At 51.9% G+C, this 24,824-nt stretch overlaps 1 protein-coding gene across 16 annotated transcripts in view; it reads right to left on the minus strand.

Moving 5' to 3' along the window:
• SPATA13 (spermatogenesis associated 13) overlaps positions 1-24,824 on the minus strand; it is an 81,453-nt gene that overhangs the window by 6,908 nt on the left and 49,721 nt on the right. For 11 of the 16 annotated variants that reach the window (XR_006216255.1, XR_006216285.1, XM_042982665.1 and 8 more), the window contains 7 exons: positions 12,203-12,339; positions 10,877-11,056; positions 10,079-10,264; positions 7,977-8,156; positions 5,593-5,825; positions 2,457-2,586; positions 347-719 (listed from right to left, as the gene is read on the minus strand). Coding sequence is in view for 14 of the 16 variants with exons in the window: in XM_042982665.1 (XP_042838599.1) it covers positions 347-719; positions 2,457-2,586; positions 5,593-5,825; positions 7,977-8,156; positions 10,079-10,264; positions 10,877-11,056; positions 12,203-12,339 (1,419 nt within the window). In the remaining 2 variants the exon portion in view is untranslated. Of the gene's footprint in view, positions 1-346; positions 720-2,456; positions 2,587-5,592; positions 5,826-7,976; positions 8,157-10,078; positions 10,265-10,876; positions 11,057-12,202; positions 12,340-12,694; positions 12,892-13,025; positions 13,137-13,471; positions 14,104-14,140; positions 14,195-14,221; positions 14,391-24,824 lie in introns of those variants that run through there. The other 5 variants (XM_042982806.1, XM_042982991.1, XM_042983168.1 and 2 more) reach the window with 5 other exon arrangements.

Here is a 24,824-nt window from a genome sequence, read left to right on the forward strand (position 1 = left end):
AGTGCCCTGAGCCTCAATTTCCTCACCTATAGTAATGGGTATAGCAACAGTATCCACATCTTGGGATTAAACGGCACAAGCTCCGTACATGTGTTAACCGACTACGTTAGCCGTAAGGCTCTGCGGTCAGCAGCAGGCTGTCAGTCGTCAAGAGTTAACACGCGGGCTTCTGACTGTGCGTGGGGTCAACCGTATTCGGGATTTGCAGATCCCGCTTCTTTTCTGCAAGGGGGCTACTTGACCCCGGGGCGGGGGGCGGGGAAGAGCTGACCGCTGGGGGGGGGGGCGGGGGGCGGGGGGCGGGGACGCGGCTGGGGCGGGAGGGGAGGGCAGAGGCACCGCTCACCCATCTCGCGGTCCTCTCGCACGCGCCTCCTCTCGTCGCCGCAGGCCTGCAGCCACCTCGCCTTGTCTTCCTGCTTCTTGGCACAGAACAGGTGAACCTCGTCGGTGGTTTTGCTGACGAGCTTGAAGGCGTTCTTCACGCTGAGGTTCCAGTCCTTGTCCCGCCCGTCCTCCAGGTCCACAAGCCGCACCTCGTCCATGTCCGTGCGGCCTCGGTAGTAGAGCACGTCCCTGCGCAGCAGGTCCTTCTTGCACGACACCAGCTGGTGGTCAAACAGGAAGAACGTCCGCTGCTGGCTCTTGCCGTGCCTGCTGACCTGGGTCAGCTCCCCAGAGTGGATCAGTTCCGAGCTCCGCTCGAGGATATCCAGCCCCTGGAGGGAGGGAAACACAGTTCACGGTCTCCCCATCCCGATTCCTTCACGCGTCACGGAGACAGGAAGAGGTCCTGACACGGTCTGTTCTCGGACCTTCCAGTCACAGGAGACCCGTCCGCGGGTCAGCGGGGCTCAAGAGGCCACGCGAATCTCGGGCTGTTCGTCTCCCTGTGTGTGAAATTTCCCTTCTTTACCTCCTACTCAGCGGGAGATGTTACAGCGTCTCTATGTTGTGAGGTGTATTCCCGGTGGCAAACGTGCTGGGTCACTAGACTCTACCCCGTCTGAAATGGCTGCTCCTGGGAGAAGAAGGCCACCACAGAGGCTTCCTACGGGTGGGAACTCCGTGCTATCGACCCTGGGGCTCGGGCTCTCCCGTCTGGTATACACAGCGGCTCCCAGAATAAAAACTAGCTTCGGATCTTGGAAACAAAAGGCCACGTGGCAAACTGCCAACCAGAGATCGGTGAACTTCTGACAATAAATTATCCCCTCAATGCCACAGTCCAGGAACACAAGGAAAAATACACCTTTACAGTATTAGGTCGGGTCTAACCCAATGTACCTTTACGGTATTGGGTACGACACCGGCCTTTGATCTCTAAGATTTTTATTCTCCTTCAGTCCCGGTCACACACAACATTTTGTGGAGGCAGAAAATCTTGACTCTAAAACAGTTCTACTTACTTGCCTATAGCAATTCTGTGTCCCAGATTCTTCACTTACAAAGTAAGAGAGTTAAACACAGTGATGTCTGAGGGCCCATTCAAGCTCCACAAGTCTCTACGGCCCCTGAAATAGAAGTATTTCTTTCCAACGTTTAGGGCCATCACCTACTTTAGTTAAAAACCTAACTTCTCCATCCAAACTTTCTTAATCCTTCGGGACAGTGTGTTCTGACTAATCAATTTGATGTAGGACGAATCTCACTTGGTCTAAACACAATCGGAACAGCACCAGCCGATCGTTCTTAATGACTGCCATAGGGTCTAGCGGTCACCAGCATGCGCTCTGAAGCCAGGCTGCCTGACTAGATTGGAATCCGGGTGTGCCACTCTCCGGCTGTGTGGCCTTGAGCCAGCTCCCTACCCGTGCGTGTTTCCGCTCCCTATCAGTTCAGTGGAGGCCACAGCAGTCCCTACCTCATAGGGTCACTGAGAGGATGAAATGAGTTCGCATATAAAAACGGCTTAGAGCAGCGCCAGACGCTGCTGTGGTTGTCGTGTTTATAAATAAATACGCACGCTAGACCATTCTGACAGGGTGTGCCAAGGACTGCGTTTACCACCGTCTTAGACAATCCTCACAACAGCCCTGTGAGGCAGGTAGCGTTTTCAACCCCACCTTATGGATGAAAATATTGATCTGGCCCAGATCAGACCAGTTCGGACGCACGCAGTGTGAGTCCGGAGTCCGGACTCCTCCCACACTATATTGTGTATTTTAAGGGTTCTCCGTTTGCTTTCATGGAGCGTACTTCCCAGCAGGAGAGACAGCGTAAATGATAAATGAATTACATACACGCTTCAGAGTTGATTTCTTGGTGCAGGTGAGGCGTCAAGTAGCTGACTGTTAAGGTCGAGCATGTGCCTCAAAATACAGACACCGTGAAAGCCAAGAATATGAAGTGTCAGTCACAGGATGCTGAAGTATGGCATCAAGCTAGACCGGAGCGAGGGAGGGGGTGCACAGTGCTGGGCGGCGCAGCGGGTGCAGGAAGGGGTTCGCACTTACCTCCCAGCCCACGATGGACACCTGCCACCGTGCTATCTTGTCGATGCTTTCCAGCCTGCGCTTGCGCTCATTGATCAAACAGGCTACGTTCTTCATGGCTTCGTAGGCCGCCTTTATATTGTTGTAATCACTGCAAAGCAGGAGGTTCGTTTTAGCCATATAACCTGAAACCTGCAAAGGCAGACTGACTAAGTCATGCCCCCCATCCCCGATTTGTATACCAACAGTCTGGACGACGTGGCATCTAAATAACGGCCATTGTTCCCTTTTGCTTTTTCCTCTATGAATAGACTACAGTCTCCATAGGTTAAGGGAGCTGACCAAATGCAATCCAGAATTCTTTGGAATAAGAATGTTTTCATTCATTTCCCAGAAATCGCAATGAATGAAAGTGAATGCCACAAGAAATAAGTTTTAGTCACAGTGACAATAGATTATTTTCATCAATAAAGAAAGGACAGTCTTCATTATTGCTTTGGTTCTCTTACAGCCAGTTTTGCTATATAAAGTACTTTAACAATCAGTAACCATTCTCGAGACTAATTATCCGCTCTGAGCCTCATCTGTGATGATATTCAGGAAAGGACACAAAGGGGACATGAGCCACAGAAGCTGGACGTGGTGTTATGTAAACAGTAACACCGTATTCACCTCACTGAACGACCTTCATTTCTGGTGCTTCCGTATCCTGCGGTCAGATCAAACTAAATGTTCCCTGGAGCAGGCTGCTGTTCCCCAGGTTTCTAAAACTGGAGGTACTGGAAAAATAAATTACAGCTATACTCTACACACAGACTCGGGCAGGGCATGTCTAGTATTGGGAAGTTTTACATTCCAGTTTGCTCGGCATTAATAATTTGGGGACATGTAAACCAATCATCCAGCTAATGAGCTGAATTGTTCACTTTCTGGCACGTTCCTGTGTCTCACGGGATAGACGGAGCCTTTGGATCTCAGTTGCACCGAATTCAGATCCTCCTGCGCAGTCAGGACAAGAAAGCCTTGGAAGCAGACTCTTGTTTATTTAGCAAACACAATTAAACTCCACTCCTGGGAAGTCCCTGGGCACTCCCCCACAAGGCAGACCTCGCTGTCTTTAAACAGGCCCGTTCACACTCAGAAGCGGGGCACTGGAAGACCAAAACGGATACAAGGGGGCTGCCAAAGTAATGGGAGCCACCACTCACCCCAGGCCTCAGGCAATGAAGAAGAGTGCACAAAATTATTGTATATGTTTTCCTACAAGATTTTCTGTCAATCCTAGGAAAGAGGCAGAACGTAATGTTTTGTTTTTTTTTAATTGTTTTGTTTTATTGAATGAAGACAGGGAAATGGGCTGTCATTTCCTTTAAAAGGATTGGGGTGGGGGGGGGGAGGGTAGTAGCCAAAATACACAAATGCCTCATGGTGAGAAATGCCCTTAGAAGAGAAAAACCAACTGTTGAAGGATGAGCACAGACTTCTGGACATACACTTCCCACCTGAGAACGTACCAATCTGCTTGCCCATGTCTGTCAAGATGTCTCTTTTTACTCTTATCTATTTTCTCTGGTTCCTCATCATGTTGTGTGTTCATTCTTGAACACTTTCTTTAAATGTGTGGCTCTCTTAACTTTGCTATTTTGCTTCCACTCAAGTTTTCTGATTTTCCCATCAGAAATAGAAATAGAAACAGAAATAGAAATAGAAATATATATAGCTCTCTTCTCTCTTACCTCTTTCAATGAATGCCTTTCTCTTATTCCTTTAATCTTAATTCTTTAACATCCATGTCTATAGGGTCTATTGTTTGGCAACCCAGCTCTTTTTCTCTTTCCACCTTCCAATCTAATTGTAAAAGGATTCCTTCTGCAAGCCCCATGTCTCCACAGGAGTCCGGCAACAGACAGGACAAAAGATGGCTCCATCCGGCACACCCTGCAGGGCCAGGCACTGCCGGGGAGAATCTGATTGCTCTCTGGGCAACAGTTAGCTGTGAAAAGCCAGCACTGTTGTGGTGTGGCAAGGCAGATTTCCTCTGGGTACAATCCTGTCCCCCTCTCTGCATCCTAGAACCTTTCCAGATCATCCTTTCAACGGCTACGGGTAGGTACACTGAAAGCTTTGTACCAGTGGCACGGATGTCAGGAATGAGGTTTGAGTCTTACCTAAAATAGCAAGCTTTATCCCAAAACCTTGGTATCCAGCTGGCATTCCGGTTGTGGCCTGGTGAAAACACAGCAATAACCCAACCAGTGCCACTTAAAGGCACCACGCACAACTGGGTCCTGCACATCCTGGGGAGTGGCAAAGAACGGCGTGCCCATTCCAACACCCAGTGGGTGGGATCTCACAAATAATCACAGCACGGTTATGCGTTATTCTGTGCACGCAGGAAAACAGTGAGTTGCTGTTAAGTAGCAACTTAATAATTAGCTCCCCCAGAAGAACTTAGGGACAAGGAAATGGAGCATTCGGGTGACCACGATGAGAAGTCCCGTGCCCCAAAGCGCAAGGTGTACGGGGTGGAACGGATTATGGAGACGGAGTGAGCACCCAGGTTGGGCAAGAAAGGGCTTAGAGCCAGACGGGACCTCGGGGGGATGCTTCTCCAACCTGACCCTACACACTACCCTGTACCCTCGAGATTCCCCACTCTTTCAGGGTTTAAACTCTGGCAGTCCTCACCCTTCCGTAAAGTAACTTCTCCTTGCAGTACATGACAGCGCTCTGGGGGTGAGCTGCTATAGGACGGGAAGCAGACTGTTTCCGAAACTGAAGTTACGCCGGTGTAGGTCTTTATTTATTAACTACTGAGTAGCTACAAAAGAGCATTTGTAGGATATACGTCACTTATAAGGACCAACAGACAACACAAACCCCCGTGTGCTCATGACACAGTTTAAGAATTATTCTTAAATGTTGAGCATCTCTAGGAACAGATATTCCGGAGCCTCTTCGATGGCCCTAGTTCAGACTTCAGAGTAATCTTGAACGTTCGAAGCGACACGACAGCTTCTTCCCCAACGCTCAGCGAGAGCGTCAAGAGGACGCGTGAGCCAGCCCGTCACCGCCACTCCGCGAAGCCCCGAGTGCCCCCCTGGGGGCGGGGTGCGCAGGCTCCGGTGCACGTCCCCCAGCGGCACCTGCCCCTCACCTGTGCTCCTGCGTGGTGTACTTGAGCAGCTCGGCCAGCTGCAGAGGGTACTTGCAGATCTTCTGCACCGGCGTCAGCAGGAACCCGTCGATGGCGATGTCGATCATCTGCTGCAGCAGGCGGCAGGCTTCGAAGAAGTGTCGGTAGCGGCCCTGCTTCATCAGGCGGGACAGCTCCGCGCAGGCGCCCGGGTGGTTGTTACAGTACTCGGAGTAGATGGCAAAGCCCTCTTGCTGGGAAGGGGAAGCACAGCCGCGTCAGGCTAGGGGCTGGCGATGGGCGCGGCCCCGTCCGAGGGGGCGTCCCGGAGAGCACCCCGATTCTGCCCTGTTCTCATGCAGCAAGCCCGCGTCTTCTCTGCAGGCAGGGGCCGCTTACAGAGCAGGGGGCCCAAGGGTGGGGGGCGGGGGCTGCTCTAGGACTCGGTGCCCTGGCCCCACTCGAAGCCCCCCTCGTCGAACCCTGACGGGGTGTCTCACGGTGGCCCGGGGCTTCCGCAGGGGGAGCGGCACCCACTGCCACCGTCATCTCCGCCCCAGCTCTGCTCCAAGGAAAAAGCAGGCCCTGTTCCCAAGTCCCGTCTGTCTCCCCCTCGTCCTCTTTACTTTCACTGACACACAGGCTTGTGACTGTGACCACAAGGGGGGGATTCAAAGCCACCACCCGCTCCCCCCACAGCACATCCTCCCCCTAACGCCCCACCGCCTGGTCCCCACACACGTGAGGCCCCCGGCTCCCTTCCTTTCTCCCGGACTTCTCCCTTGGAGGCTGCTTGTCCAAGGTCTCAGGACACCGGCGCTTCTCTCCCGGATCCCAGAGCGGCACCCTGTCAGTCCCCCATCCGTGCTCGAGGGCTTGCCCCTGCTTCCACATTCCCAGGGCCTCCGCACCCCACCTCCGAACAGCCCCCCGCCGCAGCCACTGCGGCCAGGCTGCCCGCTGGCGGTCGCCCGCCCTGCCCACGGCTGTGCGGTGTCCCACCCCACAGTTCCTACTTGTCTGTGCCCAGCACGACACGGCTCAACTCCCGTGTCCCAGAAGTCTAGAAGGTTTTCCCCACCCACCTGTTAATTCTTGGACACTCAACGCCCTGCAGGCAGTTCTGACGCTCCAAGACCAGTTTCGTCAGCTGGTTCTCAGAAATCCCCACGCCCACATGTCTGTCTTTCCACACGCCCACTGCAGTCACCCCTCCCCAGTACCACCTCGTCCCTTGTGTGGCTTCTCCGTTCTCCCGGCAAGGCCGCGCCCAGAGGCTTCGCCTTCATCAGGCCCTGCCCCCTGCAGCCTGACCTTCACCGACCTCTGAAGCTTCTGTCTTGGAACCTTCTGCTCTGGCCAAACAGGCCTTTCACCAAGTCCCAAACAGACCCAGTACACTCATGGGGCGGATGCTCCCTGCTGCGTGGCCACCACAGCATTATCTTCAGCCACTTAAAATCAACCTACCCGAGGACCAGCTTCCGTTCTGCTGCCTCTGCATAGCCACTGGGGTCAGTACCCAGCAAGTGCTACCTGAGGAGCTGGCTTTGTCACTGCTATTATTGTTATGATAATTGTGTCCGTTTGGGCTGGGAATAAAGTCTCCTTCCTCTGAAATCTGTTAGAATTAATCAGGGGCACTGAATCCTCAGTTATTAAGCTCACGCCATCATCACAAGACCGTTCTGAGGTACTTACAGCGTTCCACGCAGGGGTCTGAGAACTGCACACCTCGGTCTGAACCTACACCTGCTCCTTACTAACGTGTGACCTTGAGGGGCGCCTGGGTGGCTCAGTCGGTCGAGCGTCCGACTTCCGCTCAGGTCATGATCTCGTGGTTTGTGAGTTCAAGCCCCGCGTTGCGCTCTGTGCTGACCGCTCGGAGCCGCTTCGGATTCTGTGTCTCTCTCTCTCTCTCTGCCCTCTCCCCTGCTCATGCTTTCTCTCTCTTTCAAAAATAAACAAACATCAAAAAAAAAACTAACGTGTGACCTTGGGTCACTTGCTCTCTGGGCTAGTTTCTGCATCTGGAAAATGGGTAAAATAATCAATCCTACCACGTCATAGCAGTACAGAAGCTAACACAAGAAAACCCTGAGAAGAGTGATTAACATATAATAGTTACTATGAGAGGGACTATGAGAAATTACTCCAAACACAACCCCCTAACTCCAAACTGCATAAAAGTGGGAAGATTCTAAAATCTTGAGGTATGTAGGTAAAGATTAACCATATAAACCAAGCAACTTAACTTACAACTGACATCTCCATTCCATAGGCAATTAATCCAGCAAACAAAGCAAGAAACAAAACAGAACAAAAAAGGACTCCTTTCTAGATTGGAGAAACATTTCAAAATTATTTGACCGGATGTGATTAATAAGACGTAACAGGTGACATACATGTTGCAGAAAGCAGGATCCTATTTCACTTAAATGAGGTTCCTCTTTATTGTACTGTTTCTCAAGGTCTTTCAGGAACTTTCTTTGGAATTTGTAAATATCTTCAATGTTTCCAAAAATGGTGGCTAGTTGCGCAACAGTGAACATTCCCGTGTGTTTGCGACACTGTCGGATATAGCCCTGCGAAACAGAGAAGTAAACTTTTAAACATTAATTTGGAGATTCACAGAAATTATTTGAATAATACAGTGTTCTGGGCCCAAAGCCATTATCTTGGAGTAGATTTTAATTAGAGAAAATTATTTTACCCTATGGGTCCCTGATGGGGTAATCACACTTCCGCGACTGCAGTGTGCTATGAATATTTTTAAAAGAAAAGAGAACAACAGGTGCATGTGGTTGGATTTAGGAGGCAAGAAACTATATAAAGTTTTCAGATTATACTCATAAAGCAGAGTTGCAGCGTTTCAAACATGAGGCTCAAACATTGGGACTGTCATACTTTTTCTAAACTCTTAAGATAATCATTCTCCCATCCCTAATTTCATTTCACAGCTGAGAAGACCTGTCAAATACAGAATGCCACAGCTTGCTGAACGGCTCATGCCGCCGGCTCACTGTCATGGCAAAGAGCCAAGGACATCTTACCCAAAGATTCCACCATTTCCTACTTTCTATATAGAGCACAGATCCGCAGATCTTTAATCCGAGGCCTGCCCCGATTACAGCCCTACTCATTCTCTACGTACAACACCCTAGTTGTACCATGGCTTGGGTAGAAGTTAGTGTGGAAGGAAGGAAAGGCCACAAATGTGTGTAATAATTATCCCCAAATCAGCATCATGTAATAACATAGCCTAAGCGGACTACATGATAAAATACATACCGCTGCCCACTCGGTCTGAACTTTAACACAAAGACAATGTAAAGGTTCAAGATACAGGCTGTAGGGCAGACCCGTCTGATTTAAATCCTCACCCCACCACTTTACCTTCTCTGTGATTCAGTTTCCTCATCTGTAATAGGAGGGGTAGTAGGACCTGCCCGGTGAGTGTTTGTAGGAATTCATCCAGGTCAAAGGAAGGCACAAAGTCAAAGCTCGACAATTATTAAGACATGACTTACTTTCCTAAAATGGCACTTTAAAAAAACTCCCTTAACTTCTAGGGAACAGATGGTTAAAGCTAAACATCGCTCAGTCTTTCTCTGGCCAGCTAATCCAATCACTGGGCACTTGTCTCCCTTGCGTTTGTCTTTAGTGCTAAATGTTCACAGCTGAACTGAGAGTGCAGCACTCAGCATTCAGGGCCAGGCCAGCGGGAACGAGGAGATGGGGCCAACACCAGTGGAGCATAATGCTCGTACAAAATCCACAAAAACAGAGGATCGTGGGAGACACAGAATTTATCACACAGTAGAATACCATGACACTGCAGAATATGGCTTTGAAAATCACTAGATAAAACGAAATTTTTTTTTTTTTTTTTGGTCTGCATCTAACTGACTGAGAACCTAATCTGTGAGACAGAGATTAGATGTAGTGGGATTGTAAAGAGTGACGCACATTTGCGGAATCGTGTGGGTTTCACCCGACGGGTGTTGCCTCCTCTGAAAGTCATTCACTCTGGGGGCGCCTGGGTGGCTCAGTCGGTTGAGCGTCCTATTCTGATTTCAGCCCAGGTCCCGATCCCAGGGTTGTGAGATCGAGCCCCACGTCGGGCTCCGTGCTGAGCACAGAGCCTGCTTAAGATATTCTCTGTGCCCCTCTCCCTGCTTGCTCTCTCTCTCTTTCTCTCAAATAAATAAGTAAACAGATAGATAAATAAATAAAATTAAAAGGCAGAAAGTCATTCGCTCTGAATAACCTCAGGATGTCAGTCCTGAGAGTGTAGGAAAGAAAGCTGACTACAGCAGGGGGCCACTGATGCTCAACAAGGCAGACAAGTATTTAATGAGGGTGCAGTCCGTGCAGGGGCCGCACGGACAGACAGGGGAGGAAAAGCGAGGGCTACAGAAAAGTGTGTCCGACTGGGGACAGAAGAAAACCACACGGGCATATCCCACAGACAACCCGGGGGAGGCCGCGGGGTCCGGGGTCTTACCTCACAGATGTCCTTGAGGTGCTTGATGTACACCCGCTCGGTGTTCATGATCTCCTGGATGACATTGGTCCTCATCTGGTGCTTGCTCTCCAAATGTCTGTGGCGGTTCTTGCCGGCATCCTCCTCCTGCTCCTCACCCTGGGTGCTGCTGGAATTCTCCGACAGCTCTTCCTGATTGACACGCAACTGCGGGCCACACACAGGTGACAGGTGACTCGGGGGGAGGCGGCGCCAGAAGCAGGCAGAAGGTCCCCCCGACCCCAGGTTTCCACTTCTCCACGGCTGGTCAGGAAGACAGCCTGGCCCTAGGCTACGTCTTCATGTACTTGGCAGGGCCACGGCCAGGCCACGGCTGGGCCGGCGGCTCAAACCATGGCAGCGATGCCACAGTTGACCATGGTTGAAATTTTTCCTTCAACCCATCTAATTTCTGAAAGGTTTCATTAAAATGATTACAAAGAGGGGCGCCCGGGTGGCTCAGTCAGTTAAGTGTCCGACTGCAGCTCAGGTCATGATCTTTGTGGTCCGTGAGTTCGGGCCCCACACCGGGCTCTGTGCTGACAGCTCGGAGCCTGGAGCCTGCTTCGGATTCTGTCTCCCTCTCTCTGCCCCTCCCCCACCACGCTCGCTCGCTCTCTCGATCTCTCGCTCGAAAATAAATAAACATTTAAAAAAATTAAAAAATAAGTAAAATAACGTCACGACAAAGAACTGAGCCTATAGAGAGCAGGCTTGAGCTGGACGCAGCTCTGCCGCCCCCCACAGGCAGCTGTGGGAAGGGGAAAGCGCCACACTTACTCTGACAAAGCTTGCGGGGAACCAGGCTTCCTTGTCTTCACTCCGGCCCCACCACCAGTCCTTGTTAGAGGCTTCCAGAACCTGGATGACATCTCCTGCCTTGAAGCCCAGCTCCTGGTCGTCCATGGTCACGTGGTCCCATAGGGCCTCTGCGCAGACCACACTGCCATCGCTGATCAGCTGCAATGGGGACACGTGCTTAGCGCAAACTGCGGCGGGCAGATGAGGGGACACAGACATCTTCCGCTGCTTCTCTGTACATACTGCTGGCTCCAGGTCAGTCCTTAGTGTTTGAGCGTTGTACAAAATGCGTTTCCTTATCAGGGAAAATCAGGTGGGTGTCTCTCATATGTTCCTAAAGGAAACCCCGTATCTATTTTTTTTTTTTCCCAAGGAAGTATTAAAACGGCTCACTTATCTGTACATCAGTTATCTAACAAGTATAAATTATGGAATTTTCAGCCCCCAAACAATTGTCTGTTTCTGAGCAAACTAGATAACACAGAACCGAGCCTCCAATGGTTATGTATATACATTATAGTAAGACACTCACAGGTTCACCTAGAGATTACTCTCCATGCTTCATTCACGGTCTGAATAAACTCTTAATCTAACTTGATAGTCTACTACAATTAAAGAGGACACAGCGTGGTCTCCAGATATTTAACAGCTAATTTAAAAAGCCAGGAACAGACACAGCTCATCTGTTAGTCGGCCACAGGGGCAGGTGGCTGTGGGTCCTCTCAGCTCCCAGGGACACCGTCATCTTCTACAGCAACAACCGGTATCACTAACGGAGACGCTAACTCATTGAGAAGTGACATTCCATGCACTCTGGTCAACAGCTCCAAAAGCCAGGGGTGTCTTCTAGAAAGAGTTCCATAAAAGGGGCTGCAGATGCCCAGTGGTGGAAAGAACACCAAACGTGTAGTAAGAAATACGTGGCTAATTTCAGGTCTGCCATTTGCTAGCAAGTGTCGCGGCCTCTTAGTCTCTGAGTGTGTATTAAAATACGGGTAGTGATTATAACATCTACCTTTGCCATCGGCTGTGAGATCTTTCTGGGATAACGTAAGGAAGAGCATTTCCGAACAGCACTATCCAAACACTGATGACTGCTGCCCTTATGACTTAGAGCAACGTGTGAGCTTTGGTTATCTAGAAAACTTAGTCACATACGTGGTCTTTGAAAATGCCACGATATCAGAGTTCTAGGTTTGGGAATAGGTTTGGCGAGAAAGAATCAAGAGGGCCAAGTCTGAAGTGACCGTGTGCCCTGAGAGTCGGGTCCCCAAGACCCGCCATCGTTGTGTGCGATTCCAGTACCTCGTTGATGGCCAGCTGTTCCCCGCCCGGCTGGAGGTATCTGGGGTTGGCCTGACAGATGTCTTCATAGCTGTAATCCTCCTCGCTGCCGTTGTCATCCACTAAGGCAGAGGACTCGGTACCTCCATCTGAAGAGACTGAGGAAGAAACGGCACGGTTTACGGTTTAAAAAACACGGCTAAGGCACACTAAATGACCTCTGAGAACATTACTCCCAAGGGGAAGTAATCATTCGTGTCTTCCCCAGAAAGAGAAATCATGGGAAGGTGTGTATAGATCTATGAATCCCCAAGTAGACGCTGCGCCAAGAGCTGCGGTCGAGGGTTACGGGAAGTGGGGACGAGGACGGCTCAGAGGGCACTGCCAGCGCTAACACACGGCATTACTTTGCGGGTGAGGATGGTGAGTGGACTGTGTGTCATCTGGCTGGCAACTTGTGCTCCAAAGGAGACATAAAAAATAGCCACGAAGTGTTCTGCCTCCGTCTTTCACCTGCAAGGCAGTGGTGCTACTAAAATGAAAAGGTGTTGACGGTGTCCTAAGCGGAGACCCGCAGGCGTTCGCTCCAAGTGCCTACAACATGAAAGGGCTCGAACTCACAGTATCGGAGTCAGGAATTAGGTACCGCACCTTTGCCAAAAAAGAGACAAAGACCTTTTAAGGACGGGTAGAGCGCTTGGGACCGCCCAGCTTGTCATTCAGATCCCCCCCCCCCCCCCCCGCCCCGGGGCAGTGACGTGGTCTCCTGGTGGCTAATTAATCTGTCATCCGGCAGAGGGAATCGCAGAGAGAGAACGTTCCTTGTGAAGAGAACGGGAAAGACCTTGCGCAAGCAGCAGCCGGCTCTTCAAGGTGGCTCTTGACCGAGAGCAAAACGTGGCTCGATCTGAAGCACGTGGTACACGGACACCGGTCCGTCTGACAGAAGAGGAGACTGGAAAAGCAAGGGAGGGGGAGCTTCGAGGGCTACGGTAGGCAGGGGGGTGGCTCCTTCAGGATTCTGAGAAAGGAAGGGACAGGGGTCGAAGGGAGGCCCCGACACCACGGACAGAGAACAGGTTTCCGAGTCCTACGGTCCGGTTTGGATCGCAGCCCTGCCCCTCCGCGGGCAGGGGAGGGGAGCCCGCAACTTACTCCTTGAGCTTCACCCCCCCCCCCCCCCCCCCCCCCCCCCGCCAGCTGTACAAAGCGTTTTCTTTCTTTCTGGAGAATGAGGTGAGGGGATGCGTGTCAAGTGCCCGGCGCCCTTGATTCCCGGGCGGGCCTCACCAGGGAGGGTTTCGCCGGGACGAGGCGGGAGCCGGGCCGGGCCGGAGGACGGCGCTGGGCGACACTGGCGGAGGGAGGGGCGGGGCGGAGGCGGGGCTGGGAAACCGCGGGAGGCGGTGGGCGGGCTGGAGCCAGCGGCCGAGCAGCCGCACCAGGGGAAGGGCCACGAAGGGTGTCGTCTGCGGAGGCTGGGCCGACGACGACGGAGCAACAGAGAGGACGAAGTCCGCGATGATCTGGAGGATCCCCCGTTACCGGCGGAAGTACCAAGAACGCAGAGTCCGAGCAGCCAGCGTGGAGCGAAGGACCAAGGCCGGTTCGGGGCGGCGGTGGGAGCGCGCCGTCTGCTCTGGCCTCGTCCAGGGACTCGCGAGTCCGGATTTCCGGTAACCACCCTCCGGGGGCAGGTGTTCTCTCCATGCAACTGTCTGTCTGTCTCTTCTTTAATGAGACAGCTCCTGTTCCGTGCTTTGTGCGAAGCCTGCCAACCGGCGTCGCCTCCCACCGCCCGGCGGCATTTCCGGGGCTCCACAGCCCACCCGGCCGAGGCCACGGCCCGAGCGCGGCACGCCAGGCCCCGCGCTTCCCTCCCGTCACCTCGGCCACGCTGTCGCGGTGAACACCTTTTTGGCGGAAACACACCTTGGGAACAGAGCCTCGAAGTCTTACCCTCAACCCGCGATAACTATCGAGAACGACTGGCAGCAACGGGCGCCGGGCCACACTGCGGGGGTTGGCCCCGGGGCACACCTCGCGCGCTGGGGTCCGAAGCTCTCCTCTCAGGGCACGGACGGGCCGCGATCATGACGACGGATTCAGGCCAAGTGACGGAAACGAGGGAGGCTCGGGGAGCACGGGAGCAGATGGGGCCACGACGGAGGGCGAGCGGCCCCTCCTCCCTGACGCCCACCCCCTCGCCCGGGTGCGGGACGCCGCGCCTCTCCACGACGCCCGACGGGCCGGGTCTCCACGGGGGCCCGTGCTTTACGGCTGCCTTCTCATGGCCTGGGGTGCCCCCCCTCGGAACGCGGGAGCCCCCACGGCCCAGCTGCAGTCACTCCTTCTTCGAGCCCCGCTCAGCTGACTTTTACGGCAGCGGGTGCCTGGCGACTCGCGGCCACGGGGCGGCCCCTCTCTGTCCCGCCAGGACGGCGGGCGGGAGGTGGCCTCCCCACGCCCGGGGCGGCACACCGGGTGGCAGGGCGGGAGCTCGGGACGAGAGGGCGACTCTGCGGCGAGTTGGGGCTCTGAGGCCGGGGGTGCCGGGCGCCGACCACCCTCTCCCACTCCGCGCCCCTCCCTGTCCCCATGCTCAGCCCGGTTCCGGCGACGCGGCGGCCTGCATCCGAGAGGGGGACGTGCGAGTGAGCGGACTCGAGGGCGAACGGACGCAGGGGCGGAGCGTTCCCTGGACCCGCCCACCAAGTCCAGAAGCCCGGCGGACCGTAGCTGGCGGCCCAGGCGAGGGGCGTGCGTCCGGCGGCCCTGCGAGCGTGCGTCCGTCCCAGCGGGCGGCCACACCACACAGCAGGACCTTCTGTCCCCGGCGCTTCTCTCCGGAGTGCAATGCTGGTGGTGCCGGGGGTGAGGGTGGGGATCTGGATGCCGCGTGGTGACTTCTGCGTCCCAGGCGGTGGTCAGAGGGCTTGCGGGCAGAGGACCTGGGGTCACCGGGTCTAGGGCACTTTGCCGGTGTGTGTATTTGGGGGGTGGGTGGAGGGAGAAGGTCTTAACGAAGCAAATATAAACTTTCTGCACACGCGTGAGTCTTTCTCATTAGACTACGGAAAACCACACTAAAGCGCCAAGCCGTCTCTACCCGGAGCCCTGGGAGCAGCCGCCAGACCATGACGCCCAACAACTACCTTCCGCAACGGCTGAAATGCTCTAATGCCCCTGGTAAGGGAGGAAGGTACGTGCGAGCCCTCGGTCTTCAAGGGGGCCAAGGCGGCAGGAGCTGCAGACTTCAGCCAACACCGACCTGCCACAGCCTGGCACCAATGGCATTTCTCCCGATCACATTTCGGCCGTGGCTGAGCCAAAAGGAGTGAAATACAGTAAAATAAAGGTGCCTGGGCCTCCTGCCCACAGCAAAGCCCTGAAAACGACACTCTTCCCCTCAAAGACCCACTGAAGAATGTTTACCGGGGAGAATTCTTACCGTCTGATCTGGCTATTGCCATGAAAATCAGTAAGAGGGGAAAAAAGCAACAACAAAGGCCAATGATGGTTATGTACAAATGCACAATTTACAGGAGTCTAGTGACAAAGGGATCCCGTCGAAAGAATGCTAAACTTCCCCAAGAGGTAGCGGGATAAAGTTGTCTCGACACAGGTAAGGACCTTCATCCACTGAATGACCTCTGGGTTGCCATCGTAAACACTCAGAACACCATCCTGACTGAGGGGCACCATGAGAAAGATTTCAACAGTGACAGTGTCACCAGCATGGGTTAGTGTTTACTAATGACTGTGGAAACAAGATGGTGCTAGGCCCTGGGGTCAGCTGACTCAGACTTCCAGGGGTAAGTGGGGTATGCCAGGCGGCCTGTGGCAGGAGGGAAAGCCTAAGGGGTGTGGAGCAAAAATAATCTGGGCGAATGAAGGTACTAGCTTTACTAACCGTCGAGCTCAATGACCTCGTTTACCCTCTTTCAACCTCAGTTTTCTCATCTGTACGACGGGAGTAAGTTTTTACATGTCCTCTCTCCAGAGGCGTTCTTGCTCTTCTGCCTCACACATCCCCTGTCCAGCTCCTCAGCAAACCCCGACGCTCGCTTCGGAAAGCATCCAGAACCTGCTCAGTTCCCACCGCTCTCCCGTGAGCTCGCTCCAGCAGCCCCTCGCCACGTGCTAGGATTCTCACCAAAGAAGCCACGACCATCCTGTCACTCCAATGCTCCAAGCCGTCGGGGGAAAGCCCAAGTCCCCGAAGACGACCTCCTACCCCAAACGCACTCTGCGCCTCCCAGCCCTGTCACCGGCGGTGGCTCTGCTGGCTGCCCGCTTCGTAGCCAGGGTCTCCCTCCTCGGGGTGTGCTGTTCCCTGCACCCGGCATCCTCACGCAAGCACTCAGGCAAGTCCTTCCCTGACCGGCGCACTCAAAACCTCCACTCTCTCCAGCCCCGATCTGCTTTCCCGATTCATTTTTCTGCACGGCATTTCTCACCATCTAACACGCTTTGTCTGCTGTCTGTGTCTCCAACTAAAACGTAAGCTACGTGAAGGTAGTGATTTCGTCTGCTTTGTTCTTAACTGTATTTCTAGTATCTGGACCACTGCCTGGCACACACAGGCACTCACTATGTATTCGCTGGAGGGAGGGACGGACGGACGGATGGATGGAAATACACCAACATACAGTCTAAGAGCAGGCCTTTGGGTCAGACAGACTTGGCTTCAAGTAACAGTGCTGCATAAAAATGATTTGGTTTCTTTCTTAATAGTTTCGAGTCCTTGGTAAAGTTTCTTTCTCATTTTTTTCACCCACCCAAACGGTCAGAGAAAGACAGTAATACCCATCTCACAGGGTCGTTAGTCAATCCTCAACAAGTTGCTGTTATTACCTTGCTGTGAGCCTCAAGCGAAATGGTGATGCAGGAAAGCCTTCTGTAAACTGAAAAGTATTACAGAAGTACCAGGTTCTTCGCCTCGGCCTCACAACGTGAGGCCAGGCACAGGGTTATTGCTTGGCGGGACTCAGCTCATACAATCCTCATGGCGATGCTGTGTGGCAGGTACTAATCTCCCCAACTTCCAGACAAGCGAACTCAAGTCCCAATACGACATGGCGTGTGCAGTGGGGACCAAGCCAACGTCATCAGCTCCCACTCACTGGTGTTACCACCCCTGCCAGGACTACCTCTGTTATCAGTGACGAGACAAAAATACTGGACAGATAGTAAAAATGGCTTCCCGCCCCAATTTTAGTACTTCTAAATCATTCTGGAGCATGGCAAGGTTCACCCAGCCCCTGCTCCTCGTGACTACCTTTTCTTCCCACTCCTGATCCCAGTCCCCACCTGGGTCTGCAGTGATCTGATTTTGTTTTATCCTTTTCCTTTCCTGACCCGCAAGTCCCTTCTAAGTCGATGACTCCTGTTTCTGTCCTATAATTTACGCACATCTTATGGAGTTGGATTTTTCAGTGTCTGCTGTCCAGATGGGAGGGATTTTAGTCCTACAGTTCGATGCTGTATCTGTGCACACGTACTGTATTTACATGCGTGTTTCCCTTTGGAGACCCTAACTTCCTTTAGGAAAGGGACAGAGTCTATTTTTGTATCCCTGGCACCTAGCATAATACCTGGCAGAGAAAAGGCACTCAAAAATTGTTTAACTGAACTGCAATTTGCTGACGAGTAAACTAAGGGTCCAAGAACTTTTAACTATTTAACTGGGCTACCCGGAGTCGGGTCCGAAGCAGGGTACACACGCTGGGCTTCCTGATTTCCATCCCCACCAGCCATCCTATGTATCACTTCCAAGAACAACTTCTTTTTTTGTTGGTACCTTTTCTTTTTTTCCTTCCTTCCTTCCTTCCTCTTTCTCTCTCTTTCTTTAATGTTTTATTTATTTTTTGAGAGACAGAGCATGACCACAGAAGGAGCAGACAGAGAGGGACGCACAGAATCCACGGGAGGCTCCAGGCTCTGAGCTGTCTGCACAGAGCCCGATGTGGGGCTCGAACTCACAAACTGTGAGATCGTGACCTGAGCCGAAGTCGGACGCTTAACCGACCGAGCCACCAAGGCGCCCCTCCTTCTTTACGTAGAGTCGACACACGATGTTACTTAAGTTCGAGGTGTGCAACAGCCATTCGCCAACACTGTGCTGTGCTCGCACGTGTAGCTACCATCTGCTCCCACACAGCACTATCACAGCATCACGATATTCCTTATGCTGTACCTTTTATTCCCATGACTCACCTAGGGTAAACTTCTGGAAGCACTGGTTTCATCACGTTCACTAGAAACCACACAGGACTTAACAACTGCATCCTGCCAAAACTCTCCCGTGATCTGGCCCCACTCTGCATAAGCCACCTCGTCACTTACTGCGCACCAAAGCCCACAGCCACCTCGCCAGGCAGGCCTGTGCACAGACAGGTCTGCACCACCGCCCAAGTGGACCGCAGGTTTCTTCACGCTGCGGGAGCACCTCCTCACCAGGTGAACGTGGTCTCATTTAACTTACCGCCTTCAAAATCTTCAACTACAGATGAAGGTTAGTCATAATGGCTGTCTATTTAGGGGAATTTTGCATGATGGGGAGCTGCTATAAATTCTCAACATGTACCTCGGCACCATTAGGAGAAATAAATACGTTCTAGTAATAAGAGTACATTCAGTGTCTTCCTTTCTCCCTTTCTATATTGTGGTAAGAAACCACGTACCATTAAATTAGCCATCTTGGCCATTTTAAGGGTACAGTTCAATATTATTAAGTGTATTCACATTGTTGTAAACAGATCTCCAGAACTTTTTCATCTTGCAAAACCTCAACCTTATACCCACCAATAACGGATTCTCCCCCCTTCCTTGGCAGCCACCTTCCCACTTTCTGTTTCTTTGATTTGGACTACTTTAGATACTTCATTGTAAGTGGAGTCATACACTATTGGCCCTTTTGTAGCTTGCTTAATTTCACTTAGCACAATGTCCACAGGGTTCACCTGTGTAGCGGAACGTATCAGAACTTCCTTCCTTTTAAAGATGGAACAATATTCCATTGTACACATACACTGTGTTTTCTACACCCGTGCACCTACTGACGGACACTCGGGTTGCTCCCAGCTCTTGGCTCTTGGAAGTAATGCTGCGATGAGCGTGAGTATGCAAATGTCTCTTTGAGATACTGCTTTGACTTCTTTTGGATATATACCCAGAAGTGGGATCGCTGGGTTAGGCGGTAATTCCATTTTAACCTTTTTCGAACTCCCATCCTGTTTTCCATAGTGGCTGTACCACTGTATATTCTCAACAACAGTGCACGGGGTTCCAGTTTCCCCACATCCTCGCCAAATGTATCTCTTCTGTTGAATATATAGGTGTGGAAAAGCCATTTTTTGAAAACAATCCTGTAAGCACACAGCAAAGACTGTTGAGAATGAAAATCACTTTTAAAACCCCAAAGCCCACGGGGCGCCTGGGTGGCTCAGTCGGTTCACTGTCCGGCTCTGGGTTTCCGCTCAGGTATGATCTCACGGTTCATGGGTTGGAGCCCTGCGTTGGGTTCTGTGCTGACAGCAAGGAGCCTGCTTGGGATTCTCTTTCTGTCTCTCTCTCTCTCTCTCTGCCCCGCCCTGCTCAGGTTCTCTCTCCTTCTCAAAATAAATAAACATTTAAAAAATCATTTAAAACCCCAAAGCCCTAGATATAATACGAGAGCAGAGATGGGGTGTTCTCATTCCATAGCACTTCTTACAGGTGTGGTCAAACCGAAGGAGAACCTCCTTTATCACCTAAAAGCTCTGCCTACGGAGTTTTGGCACATACCTCTGGCCAGGGCCAATTCTGAAACAACCACACACCTCTTTCCATAGAGTAAATATATGTAAATATTCTAAACCTGCATAAAATGATTTTTTAACGTTCTCGTTGAATCGTCAGCATCCTTCTGGAAAGGCTGCTGTTATCTGGGGTCACCGAGGCACTGCACGTGGGCCCCCTCCTTCCCGTGGCTCTGCTTATACAGTCAGATCTTCGGATTCAGCTCTGAATTCTCTCCCCTCCAAACGCCTGCTTACTTCCTGAAGGAACTGGTCACCTCTCCAGGCTGCAGCAGCTGCCTGAGGAAACATCCCCGGGCCACATTTGCAGCCTGGCCAGAGGCAGCTTCAAGAACAACTGGACAGAGCCACAAAGTCATAGAGCACAGACTATTTTTAAGTCAGCAGGACCGTTGCAAATACAATTAGAGACGATACAATTAGGGATGACATAAGATTTTTTTGAAAAAAGGCCAACAATAAACAGCTTCCACATTCCTCAGGAAAACATTCCTCTGTCTGAACTCAGACTTTACGCTGGTGAAGGGACGAAACCTGGCCACCGACTCCAAAGGTGAATTTGTTATGACAGGAAATATCAAGTATCACCAACAATGGAAAACTTTACTTTGTAACATGCACCAAAGGATAAGGATTTCCCACAGAAGTCTGATTTACACACACAGAAAACAGGCCTGTGTCCTGGTAGGAGTCTTTGTTGGGACCCGCGACATGTCTGCTCCCACTTGGCTTACTTTTACGTGTTTAAGGGCTTTTGAGCAGAGTAATGAATTGCAGATTGGTCTGGGAGCCCAAAGACCTTGGTTTGGGTCCAGCAAGACCACACAGAAAAAGGCCCTGAGCTGTCTGAGTCTTCGCTTTCTCTTCCGCAACTGAGAAAAATGGCACCCCTCTTGTGTCTCACGGGTTCGTGGGGAGGGCAGATGGCGGGGAGCAGGTGAAGGGTTTTGTCAAATAAAAGGAAGGGAAGAACGAACACAGCGGGCTTCACAATGAGGCACGTGGCATGGAGTCATTCGCACGTTAGCTGTCGTCACGATGTCCTGACTCCCAACACGGAGTACCTACCGGCCGTCCCTCTTCCTGCCCGTGCGGCTGCTCCACGAGGATTTCCCCTCACCAAACTGGACTGACTGCAGGGAAATTCCTGCACTTAGAATCATCTGTTACAGACATATATTTTAGCAGACCTCCTGCTGGTCACTCAGACTTCCTCAGGTTTGAGATAAGCCAGTCTCACTTCCCATGTTAGAAACGGAAACGGCCAACACAAGGGAGGCAGCCAGGCAGGGAGCTTGCGCTGAGCTCAGGGCTGTGAGCAGCTCTTACAAAGCCACTGCTGTTTGGGCCAAAAGCCTGAGCACCCGGAGTGACTCTCGAGCCACAGAGATGCACAGAGAGGAAATGACCTAGGCCCCGGGGGCCCTGCCCTTCAACGCCAAAACATGGTACACCACTTCCAGGGCCATTCGTCTTCAGTGGCCCCCACACACCCAGCGTGGATGGCACCCAATCACATGGGGAATGTGTATTAGAACAAAGATTCCTGTGCTACGCTGGACCATGGAACCAAGTTCTCAAGGAGAGTGGAGCTGTTTGCCGAGAATCCATTTCGAAAAGCACACTGAGTGATTCTGACGTCTGGCTAAATGTGGGACCCACAGGAATTAAGGCCAGACTTACTTAAACCCGCACGCAGAGATCTGCTCTAGGACATATGTGTTCTGTTGCCTAGCCACACAGCAAGACGCGATTTGGAGGGCAATGGGCTCGGATCTCACTGGTTGGGAAAACCTCTGCTTTGGCTACTTTGTACCCCTGAATGTTCCCTGTATTGACAAAAAAGGACAAAATCCCTTTGTCCATGCTGACCTCTCCACCTGGAACAGCATTCCCACCCAAAGAGCCAATCGAATTCGGACTCATCCTTTGAGGCTGCTCGGCTCCCACTTCTTGGTGATGGGTTCCAAGAGTTTTTTCCTATTATTCCCTGACCCCCGCAGTAAGTCTCTGCCTGTGATACTCTAGAAGCACGGTAGCTCACCTCCTAAAATATTCATCACGTTTACACAGTTGTATTTTAGCTGTTTAGCTACAACACTCTAGTTTGCTCTTCATGTGTCTATCCCTGCCCAACCCCTATCCCAGGGAACTAACTTTCTTTAGGGAAAAGAAACATGCATACTAGTCAGTGTCACTTGACTGGATGAAAGCCTTGAAATATCTTTCATATCTGGAATTTAGAATGTTATTGTCATGAAAGTCACTTTTGTGCCTAATCTAGACTTGGAACCCATTTTCCATAAATAGTATTTTTGAGCCTTTTAAACATATCGACAGGAAGATCAAGCAGGATCCCAGAAACGGACATGCTGACCTTCACTGCAAACCTTTTATAACGTCTACGGGTCTTTTGAAAGTAATTCTCCCGGCATACAGCTCTCTGTGTGGATTCAACTTGGGACCACTGACTTCTGCTGCCCAGGACGGTGACGGGAATAAGTTACACCACAACAGAGCTTCATTTACACCAAACCCCCGACAGTGGATTTTGTTTCTACCAACGGTTTCATGAATTTTGCTTTAAACTACCCGTGAATCCGCTTTCCGCTTCTCAATCTAAAGTCAAAACTTGCCCTAGAGTTGTGTCACATGTGCCCTATCTCATTAAGAAAAAAGTCCGCCTGTGCTCATCCGTAAAGTGGGTATTTAGAGCCCTCAGATATGAGGGTCTGGGCCAAGACGACGCCCCCGACGTCTCCCCTCCACTCTCTCCTGAGAACACAGTGGCTGGAGAGTCCTCAGCTTCCGCCTGTTCTGGAAGCTCGCCCTCTGTCCTGTCTCCAATTCAGATGTGGGATTCAGGCTCTGCGTTTCTCACCGTCTCACCGCGACCCCTCAGCTTTTACTTCTGGCTTGTCCCCGGGAGTCCTCTTAGCAAGCTGCCGCTTCTCCTGGGGTTTCTGGTTCTTACCAGGGCTCCCCATGCTGCCACCTGTGGATCTGTCCTGGGCTCCTCTCCCCCACTTGGCTACCTACCCCCCCAACAGCTCTCTGGGCTAGGTCTCACCACCCCTGCCAGCTCCTGACGGCTGCTTCTTGGCTGGCTGCACAAATCCTGAGCAGGAACCTGCCTGGTTTCACCACATCCTTGGAACGAACTCTTAGCGTGTACCAGGCACTGCGCTAAACACTTACTATAAATCATCTCAGTCAAGCCTGATAAGCATCTTGGAATTATTACTGTTCATTTATAGAGCAGGAAATTGTGGCTTAAAGAGGTTAAGTATCTGCTCCCAAATGGTGGGGCTGGAATTCAAACCCAGGTCTGTCTGGCTCTAAAACAATCTTGCTACACACCTGCCACAGTGCTGGCCTCACTTAGCTCACGTGGACAGGACCACGACCTGGTGGCCCATCCTCCCCAGCACCCACCTTCCCCCTGCCTGTCCCCGGCAGGAGCTTCCTCCAGAGAGGAGAGTCATCAGGCTGTCCCTCAGGGTCCCCCCGCCCCTCCCCTGGCCCCTGACCAATCAGGGGGCTCAAATAAAATAGAACCCACAATTTAGCAAACTCCATACTTTATCTTATGCTGGCATATCATTTAAAGTTGACTAAATACTGTGTTTGCTATCATTTCCTGCACACACACACACACGCATAGTATTCTGAGTATATGAAGAAGTCTTTGGAACACTGAACCAGTAAACATTCAGAGCAGGAAAAGAGACGATTTCTACAGAACTGGCGTTCCCAGTTAGAGAGAGTTCCTTCCTTTTCTTTGCAGTCAGGCTCGTCAAAGGAACAGAGCCACCTGTGGAGGTAGGGCAGGAGCGAGGGAGCCCCAGCGGAACACAGGCGGGGGGGAGGGTGCAGAGCCTTGCACAGAAGATTCTGCCCCGCTGCCTCTCTTCAGCTACATCGAGAGCATTCCACCCAAAGCGAGAGGCTGGGTCAGGCCTTCCCTTGGCCTTTGCATGAGTGTGGGAAGAAGGGCTGGGAATCTTGCCCGGGGAGTGGAGGAATGCTGGGAGGAGGAGCAGGGGACAGCAGGGGCTCCCATCACTGACCGCCCGGCCGCCTCTGCTCTCCCACGCGATGGCTTGGCTGGCTTGGCTGGAACAAACACACAGATGCACCCACTGGTGCTCAGGAGGAGGGGGGGCGGCCAGCTCCCCTCTGGTCTCTACTCCAGCCCCCTTGGGCCATGTCAGGCATGGGACCGTGGTGCCCGGCTGCTCAAGCTGACAAGCACGGCCAACTGGTAGGCAGGTCTGTGCTCTGAATGCAGTGATCAGTGGGCAGCTTTTTGGTGAAGCAGAGTACACGGTTGGTCTTGTTTTTTTTTAATCTCCAGACATAGAAGCCATAACCACATCCCTGTCTGCTCTGAGCCAGCACAGAAAACCCATCACAACGAGACGAAGCACAAACTCCAATGGTCTTGCCCCAGCGAGGCCCGAGGCTGCCTTCGAGCTGTCAACCACAATTCTTCCATTCCATGCTGAGTTACTGGCATTGATTTCAGGCAAAAACAGAGGCAAGACTTTCAAAAGCATCCTATTGTATCCACATCATAGCAGATGGCTAAAATTCTTGGTTTTTTCTTACTCCTTTTAAAGACTACAATCTGTAACTTTCTAGTGTGAGAGTACCACAGTTCCTTCACATTTAAGTAGGAACTGCTTTAGTTGACAACATTCACAAAAATACCAAAAAGAGGGAGAACAGTGCAGTCACAGAACATGAGGCATTATCACTTTTGAAAACAGTAAACAGTCTTTCTCAGAAATCAATTCGTAGCCTTACACGCCCCAAGTTAGCAAGGAACATTTTTACAG

The sequence above is a fragment of the Panthera tigris genome, chromosome A1, assembly GCF_018350195.1.
Source record: "Panthera tigris isolate Pti1 chromosome A1, P.tigris_Pti1_mat1.1, whole genome shotgun sequence".
NCBI lineage: Eukaryota > Metazoa > Chordata > Mammalia > Carnivora > Felidae > Panthera > Panthera tigris.